Source organism: Opisthocomus hoazin, chromosome 12, assembly GCF_030867145.1.
Source record: "Opisthocomus hoazin isolate bOpiHoa1 chromosome 12, bOpiHoa1.hap1, whole genome shotgun sequence".
NCBI lineage: Eukaryota > Metazoa > Chordata > Aves > Opisthocomiformes > Opisthocomidae > Opisthocomus > Opisthocomus hoazin.
This window is the reverse complement of record NC_134425.1, coordinates 28,979,671-29,004,589: the sequence shown is the minus strand read 5'-3', so window position 1 is coordinate 29,004,589 and position 24,919 is coordinate 28,979,671. Positions and strand designations below refer to the sequence as shown.

Sequence of the window (24,919 nt, the reverse complement as noted above, 5' to 3'; positions counted from 1 at the left end):
CGTTTCAATCCTTTAATTCCCTGCCAGCCGCAGCCCCCTCACTCCCTGCCACTCCCCGGCTGTGCTGGCAGGTACCCGTATCGACGCTTGCTTTTTGTGGTGCAGCCTAACAGTAATTTCCCTGCATTTTTACAAATGAATGTTTTTCAGTAGATTAAATATCAGTGGTTACAAGGCTCATTCGACAACTCTTTGCCAGTTTAAAAGGCTGACTGAGAGCCCGTGCCAGGTGAGCCCGACCCCGGCGACAGCCAAGAGTATTTTGCGATGTGACTTCTATCGACTTTTCTCCAAAAGAGAACATAAAAAGTGTTTTGGAACTCAGTGTGTCCTGCTCTGTTAGGACTTTTACTGCTCTTCCCCAATGCTGCGCTGGGCTGCCTTGCTCCTGAGTTATCACCAAGGTTCTTTCTACTCGCATTTATCCTGTTGACAATGGATCTGTAGCAGAGATTAAAACCAGCTGATAAGGAGAGTTAAGTCTGTCTGTCTCCCCAGATAGCTGTTGAGTATTTTTTTAACAAAGAATGACTTTGTTATCACGGGAAGGAAACGTCCCCAGTGAACAACCACGGGTGAGGATGGGGGGTATCTGTGGGTTATCTCAAGTGACTCACCCTTTAATTCCCGTTATTTGCACTGCTTCACAAGTCCTCCCATCCATTCAGCTCCTAACCCTTGGCCTCTTTAGTGAACGTGCCCTGGTGCTGCTCAACGCCGTCCCCGCTGTTGGCAAAGGGGTTCAGGCCGGCTGGGTGAGCAGAGTTATGTCTGTGTATCTGCACAGCTCCAGTTCCAGGCTACCTTCGCACAGCTGCCCCAGCCCCTCGGGGGTCCCAGTTCCCACGGGTCCAGCCAGAGCCCATCCTTGTGCAGGAAACACCAGCGTCGAAGAGCAGAGCTGCTCTCAGTGCGCAGTGGGCCCGCCTGGGCGCTGCACAGCTCGCGTGTGCCAGCCCGGCTCTGGCAGCGTGTGCTGGCACCTGGGAAGCCAGACTGCCAACACGGTGACGCGCCGTGCCCGGTCCCTGCCCCGCAGTGCCAGAGAGCAGCCCCGGGCAGGGTCTGCATGCCCCAGGCACAGCCCTTGCAGCGCTCAGGAGGAACATGGCTGCAGGTAGCACGACCGTCCCTTTCCCCAAGCTTTCGAGGTCTTTCCTGAGTGTCAGCTGGGGAAGCAGCTTCCCCACATGGACTCCAGGGAGGGGACACACAGCACAACCAACCACAGCCACTGCAGAACCAGTATTTATGAGGGTGACCGAGTCAGCTCGTTGCTCACAAGCCACTACACAGAGGTGCCAAGCAGGGCACGGCACGGCGGGGATGCGCTGCTCCGGTGGCAGCAGCGGCAGCGAAGGGGCGAGGCGGGACACGGAGCAGCGCTGGCAGATGGAGGGGTTCACCAGGGAGCCGGCGTATCGTACAGAGACCCCCCCCAGGCCCCCAGGGATGGCCAGCGAGAAGCGATAGGACCAGCTTACCCGCAGTCCCTGGCTCCTGGCAGGATGCAGATGACCCTGCAGGTCCAGCACGACTGCAGGGAGCAGAGCATCCATGCTGCAAGGCCTGGCAGCTCAGCAACCTCGTGCTCGACTGATTGCTTCCTCCACATATTTCTTCCAAAATGAGCTAAAACCCCCTTCCCTTCCAGTTTAGGCTGCCCATGGGCAAATCAGCCGGGGTGGCTGCAGCAGTGCTGCTGGGGACCCCCGCTGACACCACGGCAGCCAGGTGAGCCCCAGCACACAGGGATGCTCGCTGGGGAGCGGGCAATACCGAAAAGCACTCACAGAGCCCATCCTGAGCCACAGAGAGCCCTCGAGGGGCATCACAGGGGGCTGAGCCCCCCACCCCAGGGCAGGCGGCAGCGCAGGCTGTGCTGCTGGGGTGCAGGGGAGCGGGGAGCCCAGCCCAGGGATGCTGCCGGGGACCTCCAGGGACAAGGCGACAAATCTGGGCTCCTGGGCACCGAGACCCAGCTCAAGGCTGGGGCAAGAGCCTGGCCCTGGCAGGACCACGGCAGCACCTTACAGCCAGGCTTCCAGCCCACCCTGGAACAGCCGATGCCAGCGGCTGGCAACGTGCAGTTGGGCTTCTACTGTGCCAGCCCACACCGGCTTTACCGGGGCTCTGGTCCAGCCACACGCGCCAACCACGTCCCTTTTCCACCTCATGTCCCCAGCTGCCCCTCAGCCCCCTCCGCCCCAGCCCCGTGGGAGAGCGGCCCTGGGGATGGGACGGCAGCGATGCCAGCGTGGAAGCGTCTCTGGCCCCTGTCTCCTGCGGGCGGGCTCCGCAGGAGGCCGGGGGGCTCTGCAGGGCTGCAGGAAGAGCCCACGCTGCAGCCAGGACGAGACCCGGGATGGGCAGCCCTGGGCTGCTGGCCCAGACCCCCGGGGACCCTCTGCGTCCCCGGCTGCGCAGGCGGGCCAGCAGAAGGGAGAACGGCTGCATGGTGCCGGGGTGTGCTTGGGGGCAGGTGGGGAGGACGCGGCCCCTCGTGAGCGGGGCGGGCACAGGGCTGAGGGGGCCGAGACCCCGTTCCTGAGTGCTGGGGATGGGGAGGGAGGGAGGCAGCCTCCCCCCCAACTCTGTGGGGAGCGGGTGGGGAAGGGTGAGCATCCTCATCGTCTGCGGATGCAGCCACACGCCCAGTGGCCCCGTTGTCAGAGCGACCAGGAGGAGGGGGGGGTCTCTGCCCTCGCTGCGGGGAGGGGGTCAGATGCTCCCACAGCCAGGTGCCCCGTCCCCCGGGGGGTCATCTCTTGCAGTCGTCGGTGTTGGTGTCCGGCAGCGCGGCGGCGGGCTGGGAGCTGGGCTGGACGGCCTGCACCCGCTCCTCCAGGCTGCCGCTGGGGAACACGACGTAGCGGGCGCTGGCGCGCTGCGGCCCACGCTCCCGCAGGCTCTCCTTGCTGTGCCGGATGCCGTAACCGAAGTACACGAGCAGGCCTGCAGCGGGGCACAGCGAGAGCACCAGCTTGAGCCCCGGCCGGCGGCCGGCATCCCCAGCATCCCGGCACAGCAGCACAAGCCACGGCACCGGGGGGGGGTGGGGGGAGCTCAAGGAGCTGCTTCTGGGAGGGGAAAGGATCCTGCATCGTGTTGAGAGCGAGGGGGGCACCCCCAGCCCCGGGGAGGGGAAGGCCCTTGCTGGGAAGGACGCCCTGAGCCCTAGGGAGCTGCCTTGGGAGCAGGGGGTGGTTCTGGTGCCGAGCTCGGAGGAGGGTCCAAACCTTAGCAGGAACAAGCTGTAACGCTCCAGGAACCAGAGAGGGTCAGGGGGATGCTGGGAGCCCTGGCTTGCATCTCCACAGGGGAACCGGAGGCAGAAAGGGGCACCATGTGCTGTGTCAACCCGTCACTGGGCGAGAAGAGCTGCCAGAGATGCCGGCCAGTGCCGGCAGGAGCCTGGTGCCCCTCTCCCCCGAAGCAGCTGCCATCGCCCCGGGGCTCACGCCGCCGCGGGAGCACTCACCTAAGAGCAGCCAGACGGCGAAGCGGAGCCACGTCATGTAGCTGAGCTTCATCATCAGATAGATATTGAGGACGATGCTCAGCGCCGGGGAGAGGGGTACCAGGGGGATCTGCGGGAGAAAAGGAGCCGGGGGGGGGAGCGAGACCTGCAGGACCACGTTCCCCATCCTTAAAGCCATAAAGACAAAAGCCAGCACTGGTAAATGGGGTGGACAAAGGGCTTCCTGAAAATGACATTTTTACTGGGAAAAAGTCAGCCAAAAGGAACAACAGACAGTTAGGGAGCCAGGAGCTGGGATCCGGGCTGGCGGGGTGGGCATGGGCTCTGCGAACAGCCCAGAGGCACCAGACAAGCTCCCAGAGCAATCCAGAGCCAACGTGGTCCTCCCTGGAGAAGCCGGGGCAAGGGCACGGCACGGAGGTGGTGTTACCACCAGTGTCACTGTCCACACGGCTGCACAGCACCGGGGCCCAGACAGGCTGGAAACTGGAGGGGAGCGGGGCACAGAAAGCACAAAAGTGGTTTGGAGGCTGAAGAAAAGACCTCCACCGCGTAGCTCGAGGGCAGGCCAAAAGCAGAAGGAGTTGGGATGGGCAGGAGGGGAGCGGGGGGTCGTGGGGACGCAGAAGAGGGAGCCCAGGGCGGGCAGGAGAAATCTGGTGGGATGGACACAGAGCTGCTGGGGATGTCCCCTCCTGGGGACCGGTGACCATGCAGACAGACACCGCAGGCACCAACACACAGTGCTCGCTGACACCCTCCTCCTCCTCTTCCTCCTCCTCTCTCAGCAGCTGCGGTGCTTTCACCAGACTGCTGTGACCGGGGCGTCCCGTGGGTCCATCCGAGCTGCTCCCACCCCACCGACCCCAGCAGAAGGACTAGTCCCAGCCGGCCCCCGGGGCGTACCTGGAAGGTCTGCGTGCCGCGCTGCTGCTCGTGCGCCCAGATGAGCAGGAGGCTGAGCAGGAAGCCCAGGCTGAAGAGGACCAGCAGCAGGGAGTAGCTCCAGGTGGGCAGGTGAAGGTGAGTGCTGCCAAACACCAGGACGGAGCAGAGGCAGATGGCGGACACCATCAGGGTCACCACAGCCACCGTGACCACCTCACCTGGGTAGAAGTCGCTGAGAAACTCCAGATAGGGCTCAAAAGCTGCCTTCAGCTGCCCTGGCTCCCGCTGCTCTTTGCTCTTGTCCCTGTCTACCAGCTGGAGCTTGTCGGAGAAGGACTCGTACTCCTTCAGCTCGCTGGCAGATGGACCCTCGTGGGGCTCGGGGCTGGGCCGGGCACCGGCGGCCAGTGCGGGAACATCCACCTTCTGCTGCTGGAAGCGCAGGACGATGATGCTAGCAGCCACGAAGGTGTAGGCCAACAGCGTGCCGATGGACAGAAACTGCACCAGGGCCTCCAGGTCGAAGACGAGGGCCAGCAGGGCCATCAGCAGCCCGAAGACCACGATGCCAATGACGGGCACCTGCGTGCGGGGGTGCACTCGCGAGAAGACCTGAAAGAAGAGCCCGTCCTCGGCCATGGCGTAGACGATGCGTGGCAGGGAGAAGAGGTTGCTCAAAAGGACCGTGTTCATCGCTGAGGGATAGGCAGAAGAAGAAAGACCACGTCAGACCCATACCGCCCCGGTTCCAACCCGCATCGCTCCCGCCGCCGCTGTCTGTACTCACCGCAAATGGAGCCAGCGGCCACCAGGAACCCTGCCCAGGCATAGCCCCTCCTGTAGAACGCATCTGCCAGGGCAGAGTCAGGGTCCAGCGTGTGCCAGGGCACCATCAGCGTGAGCACCACTGACACCAGGATGTAGGCCCCAGTGGCCAGCCCCAGGGAGAAAGCTATGGCCCTGGGGACAGCCCGCTGGGGGTTCCTGGCCTCTTCGCTGGAGGCCGCGATGACGTCAAAGCCCACGAAGGCGTAGAAGCAGGTGGCTGTGCCGGCCATGATGCCCGACAACCCGTACGGGGTGAAGCCGCCCTCCTGGGCACTCCAGTTCTTGGGCTGTGCGAGGATGAAGCCCATGATGAGAATGAAGAGGATGACGCCCATGCTGATGGCCGAGAAGACGTGGTTGAGCCAGGAGGACACTTTGGCCCCAAAGGAGATGAAGGCGGTGGCTACCAGCAGGATGGCGGCTGCCAGAAAGTCAGGGTAGTGGGCCAGGAACGGCACCTGCCAGGTGCCCACGTGGGTCTCGGTGAAGTTCTTTATCTTGTGGTTGAAGATGGAGTCCAGGTAGCCGCTCCAGGCCCTGGCCACCGCGGCTCCCCCGATCATGTACTCCAGCAGCACGTTCCAGCCGATGAGGAAGGCCCAGATCTCCCCCACAGACACGTAGGTGAACATGTAGGCAGAGCCCGTCTTGGGTACCCGGGCTCCAAACTCAGCATAGCAGAGAGCAGCCAGGAGCGAGGCGAAGCCAGCAATGATGAAGGAGACGATGACGGCGGGGCCGGCGATCTCCTTGGCCACGGTGCCTGTGAGGACGTACAGCCCGGAGCCCACCATGCCCCCGATGCCCAGCAGCGTCAAGTCGATGGTGGAAAGGCATCTGTTGAAGGACGTCTCCATCATGTCGTCCTCCAAGGTCTTCACCCGGTTGAGTTTCTGGCAGAAGCGGGTCAGGTCGGCGGAGCGAGGCAGCCATCGAGCCATTCTGGGGGCAGCAGGCCCTGCCCTCCGGCAGGGCGATGGGTCCGCAGCGGCGAGACCTGGCAGGAGAGCGGGAAGGTGTGAGCGTCCCCTCCCGCGCGGAGGTACGGAGTGGCGGGGACAGGGTGGAGAAGCCGCCAGGGCACGTTCAAGGTGTCTCTCACCCCTCAGCCGGCGTGGGGCTCAGCACCGGAGCGCGTCCCCCTCCGGGGTGGTGGCGCGGGACAGCCAGCCCCCCGTGCAGGGACCCCCGCTCGTGCGCCAGCCGGGAGGCGAACCCCAGCACCCCAAGGGCAGCACCTTCCCGGGTTTCCTTCTTAAAACGGAGCCGCGCTAAAGCCCAGACCAGGCTGCCCGACCCCGCTGAAGGTTTCTTGGCTGCTTCCCCTCCACCTTACTCCAGGCCCCCCCGCCCTTCCCGGTGGCGTGCGGGAGCCCGCCGAGGGGGCGGGCAGCGCGTCCCCGCGCCCCGCACCGCGACGCTGCGGCGGCAGGAGGCCGGGGCAGCCCCGGTGAGGACGCGGCGGCCACGGCCAGATCGGGACGGGCATTCCATTGCCGGGCCCCGTCCCGGCTGGCGGCCGCGGCGCGGGGGACCCCCGGTGCCACCCCACGGCGGCCGCGCGGGGCGGCTGCGGTCCCGGGGATGCCCCTCCTGGCAGCGCGCGCGTCCCCCGCACCCCGGGCCCCGCTCGGCGCAGCCGCGTCCCCGGGTCCGCCCGCCTCGGGGGCCGGAGGGTCCCGGAGGGCGCCGCGGGCTGCGGCCCCCCTGCCCGACCCCCGCGAAGGGAACTGCTGGCTGCACCGGGGGGCCCGCCCCACCGCCCCACCGCCCCGCAGCTCAGGCGAGCCCGCATCCCCCCCGCGGCGGGGGGTGGCGGCGGGCGGGAGCCCCGGGCCGGGGGTTCGGGCTGCGGACTCACCCCCGGCCGCGCTCCCCCCGGCCCCACGCACCGCACCGCCCCCCCCCTCCCCCGGGCCCCCGCTCACCTGCGCGAGCGCGGCCGGGGGCACCGCGCAGCTCCGCAGCGGCCCCGCCCCCACCTGCTCGCGCCGCCGCCACCGCCCCGGCTCCGCCCCCCCGGCCCGGCGGAAGGGCGGGGGATGCGGGGGGGGGGTGCGAGGGCGGCCCTGTCCCCCTCCCCCGGTGTCCCCTCCGCAGCCGCGCGCAGGGCCGGGCCCCCTGCAGAGCCTGACGCGTGCGCGGCCCCGCACTGAGAGCGTGGCGGGCGGGGCTCCGCACCCGGAGCCGCGCGGGAAGGGGGCAGCGGGGGGGGGGGGGGCGACGGGGGGGGTGTCCCCGGCCGCCGGAACCGGGGGGCTGAGCCCCGCTCCTCTCCCCCGCGGCTGCCCCTCCCCGCAGGGCCTGCCCCTCGCCCGGGCGCTCGCCGCGAAGGAGCGGCGGTGCGGGACGGTGGCGGGAGGGGAGCGGTGCGGGGCGAGCCCCGGGGCAGCGCCGGCCAGCTCAGTCCCGGCGCCCGGGGAAGGGCACAGAGCCGGGGCCGGCTGCGCGCCTGCCTGGCTCCAGGCACCGGCGGCTCGGGAAGGGGCATCCCCGCGCCCCATCCCCGCTTCTCTCCCAGAATTGCCTCGCTCCCCTCGAACCAACGCGGACCTTCTGCTCCTCTAGCCCCGCGCCGTCCCCTGCTCCATCTGAACCTGCTGTTAGAGGCTGCATCGAGCACCCCAGCCCTTGCACCTGCTGAGAGTGAAGTCCTTCTCCACGGCACCTGTAGTTTTACCCCTGCCCTGTCCCCTCTTGGGCACCTCACCTTTAGACGGAGGAGTCCAGCTTGGCTGGAAGGTGGTCCAGACCTCCAGTGTTCCCGGGACCTTTGCAGAACCTGTTCCAGCTCTCCCGCGCCCTTCTTGGGATGCAGGGACCAGTGTTCGGGTGCTGGTGCACCATTGACTTCACAGCAGCAAAATGCTTTTTGTTTTCTTCTCTGCTCCCTGCCTAATATCTCACTTTCTGATGGCTACTGAGCACTAAAGCTGGTATTTCCATGGACCCATCAGTCATCAGCCCAAATGTCACCCTGAGTGGTAACGGTCAACTCGGAGCCCACCATGCAACACTAAGGGCTCTCACCTGCATAAATTCACCCTTGTCCACGCTGAATCGACCTCCTGATGCAGAGGGGATCTTGCTGTCCTCCTCATCAGCCCAAAGCACGGATAAAGGAAGCAGGAAACAGGACTTGTCCCTTTCTGCTGCCCATCACTTGCCTTCCTCCAGCTCGTGGGTGGGTGAACATGGGGCTGGCACAGAGCCGTCCCTCTCCCATCAGTCACCTCGCACCAGGATGGGGAGCTCGATCCTCTCGTGAATCCCCTCTCCGCGTTGCTTCTGGCACACAAGGTCCAGCTCCGTGGGCGGCTGAAGCCACCTGAGCTGCCACCAAAGGAGTCCCCAACCACGCGTTCCCCGGGGCACCGGTTGAGAGCTCGGGGGCTGCGCAGCCAGGTGAGCAGAGACAGCCAGAACCCAGCAATGCTTGGCAGCACTTCCAGCTCCTTTGGGTCGCTCTCACCAGCTCCGACCCCGGCAATGACACAACGGCAGCGGGAAGGCATCACCCCTTACTGACACAAAGGCACTCGCTTGGAAAAATATCTGTCTGTCCTCAGGGTCGTATCACAGAATGGTTGGGGTTGGAAGGAACCTCTGGGGGTCCCCCAGCCCAACCCCCTGCCCAAGCAGGGTCACCCAGAGCAGGGGGCACAGCACCGCGTCCAGGTGGGTCTGGAATATCTCCAGAGAAGGAGACTCCACAGCCTCCCTGGGCAGCCTGGGCCAGGGCTCTGTCACCTTCAGAGGGAAGAAGTTCTTCCTCGGGTTCAGACGGAACTTCCTGTGCCTCAGTTTGTGCCCGCTGCCCCTTGTCCTGTCGCTGGGCACCACTGGAAAGAGTCTGGCCCCGTCCTCCTGACCCCCACCCTGCAGATATTTGTAAGCATATATTAGGTCCCCTCGCAGCCTTCTCTTCTCCAGGCTGAACAAGCCCAGCTCCCTCAGCCTCTCCTCGTAGCAGAGATGCTCCAGTCCCCTCCTCATCCTCGTAGCCCTCCGCTGGACTCTCTCCAGTAGCTCTTCATCTTTCTTGAACTGGGGAGCCCAGAACTGGACACAGTACTCCAGATGAGGCCTCCCCAGAGCAGAGCAGAGGGGGAGGAGAACCTCCCTCGCCCTGCTGCCCACACTCCTCGCGATGCACCCCAGGATCCCATTGGCCGTCTTGGCACCCAGGGCACGCTGCTGGCTCATGGTTAACCTGTCGTCCACCAGGACACCCAGGTCCCTCTCCACAGAGCTGCACCCTGCAGTGCCTGGGGGAAGGGGCTGAGCAAGTTTTCCTCTGCTGAAATTGTGCCGACAGAATACCCCCCGACCACGAGCTATCCCAGGCGCTTTATTCCCTAAAGATAACCCTTCCCACCAGTCAACCACGTCTGACCCCCCTGCCGCTCCCCCCCTCGCGCAGGAAGCCTTTCGGCACCACGGCCTAACCGCAGGCGTGGAAAATTCCGTCTTGGAGCGGCCACCTGGCAGAGCCATCGGCAGCCAGGCGGTGGGAGCGGGAAGGGGAGAGCTGCCGTTGTCATGGCAGTGGCGGAGCCGCCGGCCGCCATCCCCGCACCGGCTGCCCCGGAGAGACGGTGGCAGCGACCCCGACCCCCTGCATCAGCTGCCCCGAGCTGCTCCAGCAATGCAAGGGTGCTGTGCCCAAGAAGGGGGGTTCTTCTGGGAGGCAGCGCTACCCCCCCCCCCCGCAGCCAGCGCCCTCCCCTGTAGCAGGTCCCGTCGTTCGTCCCTGCCTTCCTCATCCTCACCTCGGGAAGCTCACGGCTCTGGCAACACACAGAGGAACAGGGCTGCCTTCCCTTCACTGCGCCAGCGCCAGGGACTGCTCTGTGGGTACGTGTCTCCACGGGCAGGGCGAGGCGGTCTGCGGAGGGGAGCGCTGCCCACCCCGCTCCTCGCCATTTCAGCAGCCGAGTGCAGGGCTCCCTGCCGAGGGCCAAGGGGCGACGCAGCTCGGGGTGGTTCGCGGGGTCCTGCAATGGCGCAGGTCCCACACCGGCCCACTTCCCAGCTGCGGATTTTCATCCAGGAGCTAGAGACAAGAGCAGCACCGCTCATCTCCAGCTGCTAAACCACAGCGGCAACGCTCCCGGGGGAAGAGACACCCACCCGTGATGGAAACTGGAGGGGGTCTCAGCCCTGAATTTGCAAAAGCCTCTCTGGTCCCTGCAGCTGCCGAACTTCAGCGGGTTTGCCTGCAGAAGTGGCCAACTCCTCCACCACCACCTCTGCCCACCAGAAGGCCGCTCGCAAGCTCTGTGACGCCTTTGCAGGTTTCCGTACTTGAGCTGGTTCTCAGCTCAGCGCCGGCTCGCTCGCCAGCCCAGCGATCTGCTTCGTGGGAACATGAGGGCTCACGGTACCCCGGGCCAGGGGCACCAACCCATCTCCCGGCCTCAGTGGCTGACAGCACACCGCACCTCCTCACCCTGCCTTCTGCTGTGAAGGGACTGCTGCGGCAGCAGAGGACGGAGGCAAAAGCAGAGAGCAACACGCAGGAGACACCTGCCAAATACAAGCCGTGCTCTGGGGATGTCAGAAAACCCTTAAGCAGTCACTCGGGTGTAATCAAAGCCCTCCAACACACCATGGCCCAAGTCTTTGAGCCCCCCTTGACAGCTTATCCCACTTGAACTTCACCTGTGAAGAACAGACCTGCTTGCAGACTCTCCCCTGCACCACCCCCTTTCCTACGGGCAGCCAGCTTCGCACGCTGCCCGGCACCAACACACCTCTCGCACTCGAAGCAATCTTTCACCGAGTTTTCAGCAAGCACCTCAGCTCCTCCTGTGCACCGAGCCCTGGGGACGCGGCTCAGGCTCTCGGGGTCAGCAGCTCAGCCCTGAAGGGTCTCAGGAACGCTCAAGGTTCCCCTCCCAGCCTTAACCTACTGCACCCCAAACCCCACGCTCGTCACGCAGGGATGGGACAAACGTCATCGCAATCATTGACATGTAGAGAGCTGCAGCCCTGGAAGGCAGGACAGAACATTTTATTTCTCTCCATTTGGAAACCGGTTTAAAGTAACAAAGCAAAAGCACTGAAGCCTTCTCTGCTCTCCGAGTCAGGTGGGAACACTGTGAACGTCCCAGCCCAGTAACGCTGGGCAGAGGCCTGAAACCCTCCTTTAACAAAGCTGATGCCGACAGCTGGCTACAGGTCTCCTTGGGAAGGGTCTGCCCGTTTGCGAGGCTGCTTCTGCCTCAACACGCCCAGAAGCATCCTCTCATAGACAGTCCGTGGACCTCTTCCCCAGCTGCCAGCCACCCGCCACGGCGAGGCGGCGAGTCCCCTGCCCTGTCCGACACGGCAGCTACGCGCTCTCCCAGCCCCTGCCACAGACCTCGCCGCCCCCCTCCTCGAATCGGACGAGGGGGCTGCGATTTGGAGATGGCACGGCTCACCCATTCAGCTCGATCCACCCGCACACAGCGGTCACCCACAGGCGGCGGGGCTGGGTCTGCTGCCTCGGTGCCCGTCCCCAGCGAGCCGCCGGCTGTCTGGGGCAGACCGACGGCCTGTCACCTCTCGTCCTGGGGAGACGCGCAGCACGCGCCTTGCTCCGAGGACCAGAGAGGGACCCTGATGCTCCCCAGCCACCCCCCGCCCCTGCTCTAAGGTTATCTGCGGGCCTCAGCTACCTCTACAGCCAGGAGCGTCTTCCTGACACAACGTAAAGCAAACGCACTAACAGTCTATTCACTAGAGGGAAGTCGGAAGAAAACTCTGGAAAATAAACAGCAGATCTGCTCGTTCAGGAAAAAGCGCTCTCGGACTCGGATTCCTTCTGCTGTAACTTCCGAATCAGCTCCAGTAAATTCATCTGTAAAGTCAGCTCCTGCAACGGAAGAGAGGCATTGCTGCAAGAATGAGGTGACCCCGCTCCCTGCCGCAGGAAGCGGCAAGGACTGGTTTGTACCACCCACTCGAGCGCTACTGATCTTCAGGGAACAAGAGAAAAAGCACGCAGACACAAAACAAAGCCGTCATCTCGTTCACAGACTTCCATAAAATACAGGGCAGTAATAAGAGACCTGCTGCAAACTGCAGCTGCCTTCGGAACCCCAGGGCTTTACGATCCATGAGGGATTCAGAAAGGTTCTTCTTCTTGACCGTGATTTAGTGATAGACGGGGTGAGGGCCAGCCAGTTCTGCGGCTTCCCCTCCAGGGCGGGCAGCGGTCCCCTTGCACAGCAGCCACACACCCCGAGGAGGCTCTCGGGGGGCACAGCCCCCTCCCCTCACTCCTTGCCGGCACCTCCAACATCCTCCTCCTGTTCCAGGGCAGGAGGGATCGCGATGGGTGCTCTCTGAGCAGAGTCCAAGGCATGTGCAACACGCTGCTGTGCTTCCTCTCGGCATTTCATTCCCCTTCGAAAACTCCCTCTTCCATGACTGCGACAACGCGGAGGCCGCTGCCTCCTGTAGCCACCACCACCAGCTGACAGCTTCCTTACCGCCCGCTGGCTCTCTGCTCACGCTTGGCTCACAAGCCGCTCGGCGCAGAGACTACACGGTGGAACAGCTAATTCAGTGAACGCTCTTCTGTGACTCAGGCTTGCAGACATTACATTATGGAAATAAAAATCTATTTCGGTAAGAATATATCAACTGCATAAGCAGGCATTCTGTACAACGGAGTGGGAGGAAACGCATCAGCCGATGGGAAGCGCATGGGCGACAGATCCCAGAGGGACTTCCGACACGACGGCGGCACTCACAGGTACAAGCCAAGGTCTGGGTCTGGTTTGCCAGCTATCGTACAGACAAACCAGCAAACAGGAGCCCTGCTAAGAGTTATTACTTGCAAAAATCACATAAAAGGCAGGGGCAGGAGGGGAGAGAAAGCGCTGCTTTCATTATACGGATGAGGAACAGCAGCACAGGAAAAATAAGAGGCTTGTTCAAGGCTACGCAACCGGGAATCGTGTGGGTTTTAGAAAACGCCTGTTGAACTATCGTGGTTTAAGCCGCCTTTTCTCACTAGTAGGTCTTTATCAAAGCGAAATTTAATCAGCTGAAAAAACAGAGTTAAGAACAGCCCGTTTCTGCATTCCCTGCAAACTTCTGCAGCATTACAACGGGACTTTGGAAGTTTTATTTTTTCATTCCTGCGGTGGCGTTAAGATAACAGAGAGGAACCCAGGCGATTGCTCACAAGTTTTAAGAGCAGATGCACCGTGGAAACTGAGAACAACTTTCTAATCAGTCTGAGATCATCATCACCACCAAGTCACGTGTAAGAATTAATAAGGTGCCAAACAAAAAGACTTCCTGAAGGCAATTTGTACAGCTCAGCTAGGTACAAAAGCGATCAACCTACGCAGCCACCTATTTTAGTATTATTCAGGCCTGTTCAAGAGTCACAGGACTGCAGGCTGTTGGCACAAGGTTTCCTCCCTCCACAGTGGGATGAATACTGGAGAAAGCTGGGGATGTCGCCCTGTCTAACGGGTTTCTGCTCCTTCATTACAAACCTGGTACTTGCCACCCATCAGCTGATGGGGCAAAGGACGGATCATTCCTTCTGACCCAGCGACGCAGAATTCATTAAGAGCAAGATTTTTTTTAAAAAATGAAGACATTAACACAAGAGTACTGTCAGATCTTGCACCCCTGCCTCAACACCGACCTGTGGGTTGGTGGTGATGTAGAAGCCAGACACCCCAGCCTTCTCCAGAGTGCTCTGCTGGTCTATCACTTTTTGGTCCAGCTCCAAGACAATCTTCTCATCCATCATTCGCTGTTCCTCTCGAATTCGTTGCTCCACAGCCTGAAAAAGGTAACAGTCGATGGAAAAACACAGCGCAACATCTGCAGTCCTCCTATCTTTTTCTCGTCCCTAAGTCTTTTACTGAAACTGAAGAGTGACCGGCTCCTGAAGCGCTCCTGCTCCGACCAGTCCTGAGGAGAGCAGAGGGCAGCAAGCACGGCCCCGGGTCTCACCTCCGCCGCTCGCCCTGTCTTACGGCAAAGTTACCACCCAGGAAAACGCAGCGACAGCGCTGGGCCCAGCCTGCTTTCCGTGTGTTTGGAGGCCAGGAAAGACCACAGTCAACAGATTGGTATCTGAACAGGCGTCCGCGCGGCAGGCTGTGGCTGGGCACTCTGGCAGCTCAGAGGCAGTTGGCAGCCCAGGAATCGCACACCCCTCACGGGACCGGCGAGGCCAAAGACTTGGAGTAACCCACGCTCACTGCGGGGCCAGCACGGATGCCTCCCTGAGCCCCCATGTTCCCTGCACACTCACACACAGAGCTGGAGCTCTGACTCACTCCCACATCACATTTATTCACTAAAGGAGCCGAGCTCCTCAAAAACCTAACTTTGCTACTGGAAAGGCATTTTATTTTGCATTGACAATGGCAAGCTGAAGTCTCGCTTGGGACTACGGTGTGCTGGGACTCTATTTTTGGTAGACAGAGAACATTATCAAATGAGGACTTTGCAAAATAGCCCCAACCAGGAGAAGACAGCCCCTCCTGCCTTGCCGACATCTGCCTGAACCTCAGCAGAGCAACCTCTGCATTGCCTCCGAAGAAGAAACGGAGCACCTGCATGCTCTGCGGAAAGGGGCACTGCTAGCCAGCTCTGGGGGAAACCTCAACCTGCCAGAAACTCTGCTGGAGACGGGAGAAGAGAGCAGGGTGGCAGGGGGTGAGGAGAGCCCAGCTCAAATAAGAAGCCACGTGGGTGCCAAGGAGAGGCAATGCGACCTCACCGGGCTGCACTGAGCTTCTTTCGCAAGCCACAGGGAAAGTCAGGAAGCATCGAGTCCCGTCTAAATACAAAGGAAGGCTCCTTCTCTTCCACTAAATAAACGGCACAAGTTTCAACATTTTACTTGTGCAATGCTGCCCCTTGGTAACTCAGTAAACAGAGGCAGGCGTTCAACTGGAAACACTCACAGCGGTAAGCTGCAGAGACAGGGAGAAGTCACAAAGTCTGGGATTTCCTACACCAGTGGCTGGTGGTTTACAAGCCCTGGGCAGATCCCTCCGAGCGGGGAGCAGAAAGCCTGCGTGCTGCTACAAGACCTGGGGAAAACCCAGACCCTGAGTGACAGAGCTCTGGGTCCTGAAGAGTCTGGAAAAGAGCCGAGGTTTGTCCACAGCACGGCCATTATCAGCGACTGTCTGCAACAGGCCTGACCTAAATGAAGAGGAATTATTACTTACACAGAGCAGGAGCTACCACATGTTGCTTTTCTTGATGTATACAAGTCAATTAGCGTCTTACATTTTTAATATGTCCGCAGGTTTGGGAAAGCTTCGCAGAACTACACGCTATTAAGGAGGACACAGGACTGTGACCCACCAAAAGGTTACTGTGCATCAGCTGCTCCACAGAGAACACTGGGGCAGGACCCTTATTCGAATAAGCGCAAAGAAACTCAAGACAACTTCAGGCTCAATAAAATGTGAGGCAGAGGGACTAACTGCCTCCTTCTCCAGGGGATGCTAACGAACCTAAGAAAGCTCTGTCCTTACACGTTCTTCGGCCTAGAGGTTCACACTCTGTGTGGCAGATTCGAAGGATGCAAACCTCTCGCTCCCCAAAGACTTTCCTTCCTCCCAGCTGCCTTGGGGGAAGGAGGAGGCACCACACCATTGTCTCTTCCACCCACTGGGCTGGAGGACTGACCTTCCTTGGGCTTGGAGAACACAGATTTAAGTGGCTACACGCTGTTTGGGGTTGGCACCCAATTCTGGGCTACAGAAAAGCGCCAGAATGTTGGAGAAAAATAAGGCTTAAACACCAGCTTTTGCTTCAGCTCTGGTGGCTGGTGCCCCTATATAATAGGGAAAGCTTCTTTAAACGCTATGGATTCCACTAGGAAGGTAAACATCCGAAAAACACGGCTTGCACTGCCCCTCCCAGGAGCACAAATCTCAAGCTATCTTGTGGGAGCTGGTCTTTGAGACCTTTAACCACAGAGGGCAGCTCCGATTAGACACGTACCAATTGTTACTGATGACCGATCTACCCCCGAAATGCTCTACAGCAGAAATGTCAGAGCATAAAGCAGTGAAGAAGTAACTCTGGTAACACCTGGCAGAGGAAAGGCAGGGGGCAGGTGGAAGGAAGCAGGAAGCAGCTGCGCATCACGTCAGACAAGAAACGACACATATATGGCCTAGTTAATGAGCGAAGACAACACTGGAAATGCTTTAGAACAGGTAGCGTAGCTTAGTACTTGTGGCAAGTACAAGTTACTCAGAGACAGAAGTAACAGGTCCAGCCTGACTGCAGTCACCTCGACAGCAAACGAGGGACGTGGAAACACCAAAGCACGCTGACGCGGTGCGTGTCACGGGCAAAGGTCACGGAACAGCCCGTGTTTGAACAGTTATCTGCCCGCCTTACGCGAGTAAAGCAACTTCCCCCTGCGTTTATACCCCACCAATTAAAATAACTAGCTACTTACAGTTTGCTTCACTGTACAAAGCCGCCTCCGTCTTATCACTAACACACAGATAAGCCCTCCGGGACTGAACGGGCTGCTTGTGCTGAAGTGCCTTTCTCCAAAGGCCTTGGGATGCTCGAAGCAACTATTTCTATGCCTGTGTACCTCAAGGCAATTCCCCCTTATCAGCGCTACTAAGGAAAATAAAGTTTTCTGAGTATTCTCTGCTTTCTACTTGCTATGATGTACTGGCAGATTTCACACACCTTCTCTGTGTTTCCTATCAAGCTGCTGTCTACCCGTAGACAGGCTTCAGCCCGTCTTACAGCGAAGACTCGTTAAAGCACTGTGGAGAGCATTGCTCTTTTGGCGTGGGCTCCTGAACTTCCACGACTCCTAGGTCATGCCTGGACCACGGCTATCCTGGATGGCAAGAGCCTGACCCCTGCCCCACCTTGGGGGGACAGAGTACCCCCAAGTCGGGGTGGGGAGCCCAGGGCTGAGCTGGCAGCAGCAGACGGGGGAGGCTGGGCGCTCCCAAGGCTGGGGGGGGGCAGGGGGAGCTGGTGAAACCCCCTGGAGATGCTGCTGCCCCACGGCATGGGGGCTGCGAGCCCCGGGGGACCCCCCCTCACCTCCATCTCCCGCTGCTGGGCGGCGCGGAGGAGGGGCAGGTTGTGGGGCCGGCAGCACTGCTGGGCCTCCTTGTGCCGGTGGAAGAGCTCCTGCTTCAGCCCTGCGTCGCAACCACCCGCGGGTCAGGGCACCACCATGACCCCCGCCCCACCGCCCCCACCCAGTGCCCCCCTGCCTGCTCCCCCATTGCCCCCCCCATCGCCCTCCAGCTGCTCCCCCCACCGCCCCCACCGCCGCCCCACCTGCACCCCCACTGCCCCCATTGCTGCTCCCCCCATCGCCCCCCGCCTGCTCCCCCCATCGCCCCCCGCCTGCTCCCCCCATCGCCCCCCCGCCTGCTCCCTACAGTGTGTGGCCCCCCAGAGCCCCCATCCCCACCCCCATCACCGCTCCCCCACCACCCCCCACCTGCCCCCCATCCTCGCTGCCCCCCTCCTCACTCCCCCAGTGCTCCCCCACCTCCTCCCCCCAGTGCCCACCATCCCGGCTCCCTACCGTGCGTGGCCCCCCAGAGCCCCCATCCCTGCTCCCCCAGTGCCCCCCCACCTCCTCCCGCCAGTGTCCCCACCGCCGCCCCCCATCACCGCTTCCGCCCCACCAGTGCCCCCATCGCCACCTCCCAGTGCCCGTTCCCCCCCGCCTCCCCTCTGCACCGTCCCGGCCACCCCACGACCTGCTGCTCCCCCCCCCCCCCGCCTGCCACCCAGTGCCCCCCCCCCGGCCCCCTCTCCTCGGGCTCCCCCCTCCCCGACCCCGGGACTGCCCCGACCCCAGCCGGGCCCCGGGTCCCCCCCCGCCGGGCCGGGCCCCCCCGCGCGGACCGCGGTGCTCGCTGTGCAGCTGCCGGCGCTGGCTGTAGAGGTTCTTCTCGGTGAGGTGCTGGATCTCCAGGAGGCCCTGCACGATCTCGAACACCGTCCCGTCCAGCAGCGCCAGCGCCAGGTCGCTCAGCGTCGTATACGAGAGCCGCTGCTGGCAGGGGCTGCCGGGGTTCGGTCAGCGCCCGGGCCGCGCCGCGCCGGGCCGCGCCGGGCGGGCCCCCCCCGCGCCCCTACCTGGGCAGCGCCTTCACCAGCGCCTGCAGCTCCGACAGCAGCCGATAGTGCCGCTCCTGCTGCCGGGACAGCAGCTCCGCCGCCGCCGCCTCGCCGCCCCGCTCCATCGCCTCGCCGGGCGCGCACCCGCCGCTCCGCTGCACCGCGCCACCCCGCCCCGCCGGGCGCATGCGTGCGCGATGCCCCACCCCTTACCGCCCGCCCCGCTCTACCGCCCCGTAGCCACGCCCCTCTCCGATCGCCCCGCCCCTCCCTGCCCGCCCGCCCGCGCCGCGTCTCGCCCCGCCCCTTCCTGCCCGCCCCACTTTACCGCGCCCCGTCGCCCCGCCCCGCTCCGACCGCCCCGCCCCCCCGACCGCCCCGCCCCTCTTTACCACCCCGTCGCCCCCGCCCCGCCTCTCGCCCCGCCCCCTCCGCCAGCCCCGCCTCCGTGCCGGTGACCGCGGGCGCTGGCGCCCTCCCCAGGGCGGGGGGTTCCCCGCGGTCCCCGCGGCCCGTCCCGTGTCCGGGGGGTGGCTGAAGGCACCGCACACCGGAGCTGCGGGGCTGCCCTGCGCGGGGGCTCTGCCGCGGCTCATGGCGCGGTGACCCCGGCAGCGGGGGAGCGTCGCTCCCGGGTGCTTGGCTCCAGCCCTGAGCCCAGGGCAGCGCTCGGGGGCTCACCGGGGCCCCACGGAGGGCGAGCCCGCCCGGCTGCGGGGGTCCCCTCTAACCCTCCGAGCGCGTCCCGATGCCAGGCGCTGCGGTGCCAGGCGCTGCGGTGCCAGCGGTTCGTTCCCGCCAGCGCCTGGGCGCAGGTGACGAGGCCAAGGCTGAGCACGGGCCGACTCGCAAACTGCTTCCAGCGGCCCGTGTGGAAAGGGTCGGGGCTTCAATCAGCAAAATGAAAGAACCGCTGAAACGTATTGAAAGCGCCCTGAAAGCACTGGCTGTAACGTGGCTTCAAAAGCTGCGCTGCCTGCTCGAGGGTAGAAATGGCCGCGTCAGGGAAGGACACGGGGCATCCCCAGGCGAACACGGCGTCCCTGAAATCTCCATCTCCAAGCTGCCCCAGGGTTTGTTTTCCCCCCGGCTGGCTGCCCCGGATTTCCACCCGAGGATCCCCGAACCCCAGACGCTGGAGAGGCTTTGGCTGGGCTGGTGGCAGATCCCCCCGCCCCCCGGCTGCTTAGACCGCTGCCTCGCGGAGTCTGCCCCGCTGCGTCCGTCTGTCCTGCCCGTCCGTCTGTCCTGCCTGTCCGTCTGTCCTGCCCGGCCCCCAGCTCGGCAGCAGCTCTCCCGCGGGCCGGTTGCCCTCCATTCTGAGCAGGCGGGATCACCCCAACCCCGTCCCCGGGACCTGCCGAGAGGTTTCTGCCGTGCTGGAGCTGCTGGCGGCAGAGCCGTGGCGCAGAGCCCCGGGCGGCTGCAGCCTGCTGAGCTCCTGGGGAGTGGAAAAAAGGGTCTTTTAGTTAAAAACTGTTAGGCGTGCTGCTCAGCTCCAGCCGGGGTGGTATGAAAGGCCGGGGTAAAAGCATCCCTGACGCTTCGCCATCCCCCGCCACAAAGACTTGACAGAAGCTTTTGCTGAATACCCTTCCCCCGGTGTCACCTGAAGCCAGAGCTCTGCTGCCGCGGGGTTTCGCTGTCCCAGGCGGTTCCCCCAGCAATGAAACCCCAGATCCCTCCGGCAGCGGTGGGTGCTCGGGGATGGCGGCCAAGACTTCGCCTGGTCCCAGCACAGGGCCCGGGAAGCTGCCTGCCCCGACACGGCTGCCTGCGCCGGTGAGGACCCGAATGCAGCCTGCCTTGTCCCCTCCAGGCGTCACGCCACCATCGCCACCGCACGCAGCGGACCCTGCCTGCATCCCGTTGCCTTCGCCGCCTCGCTGGGGCTTCTGCTCTCTTCCCAAGGCCGTTTCGGGGGGGAGTCGAAGCCCTGTGGTGTCCGGGCGTGGGAGGGTGGTCTTGACCCCGAGGCTGAGCATCAGGGTCTGCACCTTGACCCTGAGCAGCACCAGACTGAAGGGAGCGACCGCGTGTGAGGCTTGCAGGGCTGGCACGGCTGCGAGAGCTGTGCACGGCAGCTGCGGGGAGCGGAGAGAGGGGCCGCCGGGGAGGGGGGCTCAGCCCGGGGAAGGGGGGAGCACGTTCCCCAGCACGAGCTTCACCGGTGCCGGCGAAGGAGCAAGGCGTGATCCGGTGCCTTTGCACCCCTAGCGAAGGCTCGGCGGCTGAGCTGGCGGAGGGAGAGGGACGCCGGGGCCTCCGCTCCGCCGCGGACATTCCTCTCCCTTCCTTTGTGCCGCAGGAAATCTGCGCTTCCTCCCTCCCCAGCGCTGCTCCCTGCTCAATCGCTACCAGATGTGGGTCCCCTGCGCTGCTCGTTAGCCCGGGGGGCTCCGGCGCTGCTCGCTGCGGGTGGGCAGGCTCGGGGCTGCGAGCGCAGGGCTTTTGGGGCACCTGGAGTAGACGTCTGAGCTGCTGCGTGTGCCGCGAGCGAGCTGGTCTGCGCAGGGTCGTGCTGCCTTCGTGCTGGGCTGGGACGCGGCGGGACGCCGGCGGTGATGCGGGACGAGCGCGCGTGGTGGATGGGGCTGGAGCTGGGACCTGCAGGGCTGCCACGGGGACAGAGGGAAGAGCGGCACGGCGGTGCCTCGAGTCGAGGGGGGAAGCTCGGCGAGCAGCCAGGTCGCCCGCTGGGGACAATCTGCAGCCCCAGGCAGGGTCTGGGAGCATGGGGGAGGCGGGTGGGTGGCATGCATGGGGACTGGAGAGCGCGGGTGACCCGGGGGTGTCCCACGCTCCGTGTGCCCCAGGAGGTCCGGGCAGAGAGCCCATCACGGTGTGTTGGGATGGGCAGGAGGCTGCTGGGGTGTGGGCTCAAGCTGGGGTCACCCAACCAGGCGATGGTGTCTGCAGCAGTGCCACAAGCAGCTCGGGTGGCACAGCATGGGCGCAGGAAGCATGGGTCCTTCCCATGCTCCCCAGGACCTGCTAGCACACAGGAGGAGAGCACGGTGGCTGGACCCAGGGGCTCGAGAGCAGAAACAACCCTGCAGTTGGCTTGTGATGTCCAGGAAGTGACCTTCCCTCGAAAGGACATATTTGCATGCTCAGAAATGCTGGAAAACAGCATTTTTTGTGGCCTTGCTGGACCCTGAGTTGAGCAGAGATGGCAGTGGAAGCAGGCACCCACGTGCATGGAGCAGAACTGCTCGCTTTTCCCACCGGAGAACATTGCAATCAGGAATAAGTCTCCAGAGACACCCGAGCCCAAACCCATCTGCAGGAGATGGCTGCCCGAGCCCGGTGTCCCCGCGGGAGAGCTGCCACGTCACCTCGGCTCTGAGTCGCGGCTTGGAGCCCGGAGCTCCCCCCGTGGCCACCAAGCCTTCGGCGAGCGTGGTTTCACCGGGCAGCCAGCCGTCCCCGCAAGAGCTGGCTTGCACCACCGCCTTCGCACCGGATGTGGCTTTATTGCTTTTACCGTGGGGCCGGGACAAGGCGGCATCATCTGGGGCTCGGGCTGGGAGCCGGAGAGCATCCCACCAGCGGGTCCCCTCGCAGCGCACAGCCGTGGATTCGGCCGGCCGTGCTGTCGCCGGTGACTCGGAGCCGCTCAGCCGAAGCCTCGGTGCACTCAGTTGGTCCCTGGCTGGTACCTGAGCCGGGGATGGAGCCAGGGTGCTCCCGGAGCAGCAAACCCTGCAGGGCCGGGTCGCGGGGCAGCTCGTCTCCTCAAGGCTGGATCCTGCCCTCCTCACCCGGCTTGGTTTGGATGGTTTCCCTGAGCCTCCTCCAGCTCCTCCTTGGACCCTCTGAGAGCTGCACCAGCCCCCCACACCCTGGCAAGGCTCTCCCGCACCAGCCCCCTGTCTCCGTCCGGCACTGGGTGTGTGGTCACCCAGGGCAGTGGCTTTGCTGCCCGTCCCGAGCCTCCTCCCCTGCTTTTTCGGGCCACATCAGTCTTGGGTCTGACCTCTGCCTCGTGCACGCTCGTCCCCTGGGTGAGGGGAGCTAGTGGCTGGGTCTGCTGCAGCCTGACGGCCTCGGGCTCACCGGATTTATTCCAATTTAAACACGGCGGAGTAAATGGGTTTCCCCTGCTCTGGCCTCTGGAGCTGAACATCTGAACGGGAATTTCACCCCTGAGCTGCAGCTAAAATAAGATCTGGATTGAGGTGGTCGCTGGCTGTCGGTGGTGCCGGGTGAAACCTCTGTGCTCCCTTCCCAACTGGCTGCTGAGGTAGCCAGCAGAGCAAGGACTACCACGCCGGAAAAGCTGGGCTTGACCTGCCGGGAGGAGCGTGCGTGGTCAGGAGTGTGCCAGAAAACAAGGCTGGGCTTTGGTTGTCCAAGCTGAGCACCCCTGGGGACTCGGAGGAGATGCAGCCCACACAGGTCCTGACTGCACGTCCTTCCCCGGGAGGAGACGCGGGTGCTCAGCCAGGGCCAGTTCGTGTTTGCTGCGGCTCAGCAGCCCGGGAGCTCCTCGTGTCTCCACGTGACAGAGAGAGAAGCATGTGGGCTTGGCTGCGAGTCATGCGCAGGGGCCATGGGATGCAGGGGGTGGAAGGATGCAAAAGATGCAGCGAGCTGCAAAGGATGCAAGGGGTGCAGCAGGCTGCAAGGGGTGCAGCAGGCTGCAAGGGGTGCAAGGGATGCAGCGGGGTGCAGAAGGGTGCAAGGGGTACGGGTGACCTGCGAGGCCCTCTCTCGTGGGCTGACGGCTGCTCCAGGGGGTCAGCCCTGCTGTGCCCCCACAGCCGCCACGCTAGCAGGGCACAGCTTCAGGCCACGCTCCCTTCCCCTAAGGACATTCTCAGGGTCTCCAGGCGCCCCAGGGGGACCAAGCCCCGGTCCCACCGAGGCGACTGCTGCTCCTCGCCCGCAGACAAGGCGCCCGCTCAGCCCCGCGCCCCGGCCCGCAGCCCCTCACCCTGCGCAGCTCTGCGGGGCGAGCGTGGCCAGCCCCCCGCAGCAGCCGAGGCCGATCATGTGGCTGCTAATGAAATCCAGACCCTGGCAGAGCGATGACATTGCGCAGTGATTTGTGCTCCCACACAGACTAAACAAGGCTGGGCGCGCTACGGCGTGTGGCTGGGCCAGCGCCGGCGCGGGGAAAACCAGGTAGCGGCGGTGGGGATGCCTCTGCCTCTCCTCTGCCGAATTATTCTTCCTCTCCTGCTGGGTGTGCTTGGATGCAAGCACGCTCGTGCTTTCTGTAATGCCCTCAGGGCACAGCACCGTCCCCCCAGAACGGCACATTCACCTGCTCCCCGTCCTTCAGGCTGGAGGGTCAGGGGGCTGCAGAGGGTCTCCTGGAGACCCCGACAAGCCCTCAGTCTGGCCCACATGATGAGCTACAGCAGAGGACAGGGCAGAGGAGCATGACTGTGGCCTTTTCCCAGCCCTGGGTGCCTATCGGCGGTGACAAAATGGCTTTCGGGAGATGCCAGGTCCTGCTTGCAGGGCCCAGAGCTGCTGCGGGGCTCGGGATGGTGCAGGGAGGTGAAGTCCTCAACGGACGCACCCCTGCCCGGGTCCCCACCGGCTCCATGCTGGGGGACCTGGTACGCGTGGATCCCCAAACCCCAAGTCCTCTGGGACATGCCCAGCACAGCGCTTGTTGGATTCAACGTCATGAAGACCCGGTCTGTGGGCACGGTGCTGGGAGGTGCCTGGGTGGCTCTGCCACGGGGCTGGCACCTGGACGCCGTGGGCTGGGGGCAGGCCTGGCCCACCCTGGCCGCCCTCACCTTCAGCTCCTGGAGCTTACACAAATACTTAAGTGTGTATACGTGTACACACACATATATGTATATAAAACTCAATAGAAATACATAAAAATATATAAGTCTACATACATGTAAAATATAGAAGTGTATATACCTATACTTATACAAGTGTACATACTACATACTCCAGGAGTGTATAGTAAGTGTACGTGTATATATACACATACATACTCAAAAAATTTGCTCCTGGCGTGTATATCTATTTATTTTTATATAGAAGTATTTGTGTGTGTGTGTATTTACAAGTATATACTCCTGCAGTGTATATTGATATCGATGTCCTGCGTCTCGTCACACCTCAGGCAGAGGGAAAGGCTGCAGCCACAGAACAGCCCCACCAGCTGCCCCCCGCGGGGGAAAAGGCTGCAGACACCCACCGAAAGGCTCCGTCCTCCCAAGGGAAAGCGGCAGGTGCTGGTTCAAGGTGCTCGTGCTGCTCGGGAGCTGGTGGCACGGGGTCCGGTGTTCCTGCGGGGACCCCCAGCACCCCGGAGCACCGGGCACGGCTTTCTCCTTCCCACGGGGGGCTGATGCTGGGGCTGGGGGCAAAGAAGGAAAGAGCCATTTCCCCGTGTGCAACGTGCCCACAGGAAGGCCCCACATGAAGTGTCAGCTGAATATGTGTTTATATCCCTCCAACCCTGGCTCGCGCTGTAGTGCTGGTGGAGCTGATGCAGCTCCCCGAGCCTCTCGCAGTCCTCCCTCCAGCACGAAATAACCCCGGCACCGCCATCCCCACCCCCCCAGCGAGCGCGGAGAGAGAAATTTCCTCTGTGATTCTGGGAGCCCGTCGTCTCATGCGTGTTTCGTTCTCATTGGA

General features: G+C 63.1%; 2 protein-coding genes across 4 annotated transcripts; both read right to left on the bottom strand.

Annotated features, from left to right (window-relative positions):
- Window positions 1–1,235: 1,235 nt before the first annotated feature.
- Window positions 1,236–7,193, bottom strand: SLC7A4 (solute carrier family 7 member 4). 3 transcript variants are annotated; one of them, XM_075433499.1, is made up of 5 exons: window positions 7,126–7,193; window positions 5,157–6,194; window positions 4,388–5,064; window positions 3,482–3,648; window positions 1,236–2,955 (listed from the first exon to the last, which is right to left on the bottom strand). In XM_075433499.1, exons 2-5 carry the CDS (start codon window positions 6,136–6,138, stop codon window positions 2,670–2,672), a joined length of 2,112 nt encoding a protein of 703 aa, XP_075289614.1. In that variant the 5' UTR covers window positions 6,139–6,194; window positions 7,126–7,193; the 3' UTR covers window positions 1,236–2,669. The 3 variants fall into 3 exon arrangements, with proteins under 3 accessions (XP_075289614.1, XP_075289615.1, XP_075289616.1); XM_075433500.1 differs by lacking the exon at window positions 7,126–7,193 and adding an exon at window positions 6,300–6,473; XM_075433501.1 differs by having other exon boundaries at window positions 2,674–2,955; window positions 3,482–3,590.
- A 3,975-nt stretch (window positions 7,194–11,168) lies between these two features.
- Window positions 11,169–18,472, bottom strand: DGCR6L (DiGeorge syndrome critical region gene 6 like). The gene is made up of 5 exons (XM_075433947.1): window positions 18,320–18,472; window positions 18,086–18,246; window positions 17,264–17,364; window positions 13,854–13,994; window positions 11,169–12,059 (listed from the first exon to the last, which is right to left on the bottom strand). Exons 1-5 carry the CDS (start codon window positions 18,424–18,426, stop codon window positions 11,976–11,978), a joined length of 594 nt encoding a protein of 197 aa, XP_075290062.1. The 5' UTR covers window positions 18,427–18,472; the 3' UTR covers window positions 11,169–11,975.
- Between the last annotated feature and the right edge of the window lie 6,447 nt (window positions 18,473–24,919).

Bases quoted from the DNA above. Each gene is read 5' to 3' on its own strand.
- DGCR6L (XM_075433947.1), bottom strand. From the start codon at position 18,426: ATGGAGCGGGGCGGCGAGGCGGCGGCGGCGGAGCTGCTGTCCCGGCAG. The intron at 17,365-18,085 runs GTCCGCGCGGGG...GTTGCGACGCAG, and splicing joins GCTGCACAGCGAGCACCGCG to GGCTGAAGCAGGAGCTCTTC. The intron at 13,995-17,263 runs GTGAGGGGGGGT...TACCTTTTTCAG, and splicing joins CCCAGCAGCGGGAGATGGAG to GCTGTGGAGCAACGAATTCG.
- SLC7A4 (XM_075433499.1), bottom strand. From the start codon at position 6,138: ATGGCTCGATGGCTGCCTCGCTCCGCCGACCTGACCCGCTTCTGCCAG. The intron at 5,065-5,156 runs GTGAGTACAGAC...CCTATCCCTCAG, and splicing joins GGCCGCTGGCTCCATTTGCG to CGATGAACACGGTCCTTTTG. The intron at 3,649-4,387 runs GTACGCCCCGGG...TATGGCTTTAAG, and splicing joins GCGGCACGCAGACCTTCCAG to GATGGGGAACGTGGTCCTGC.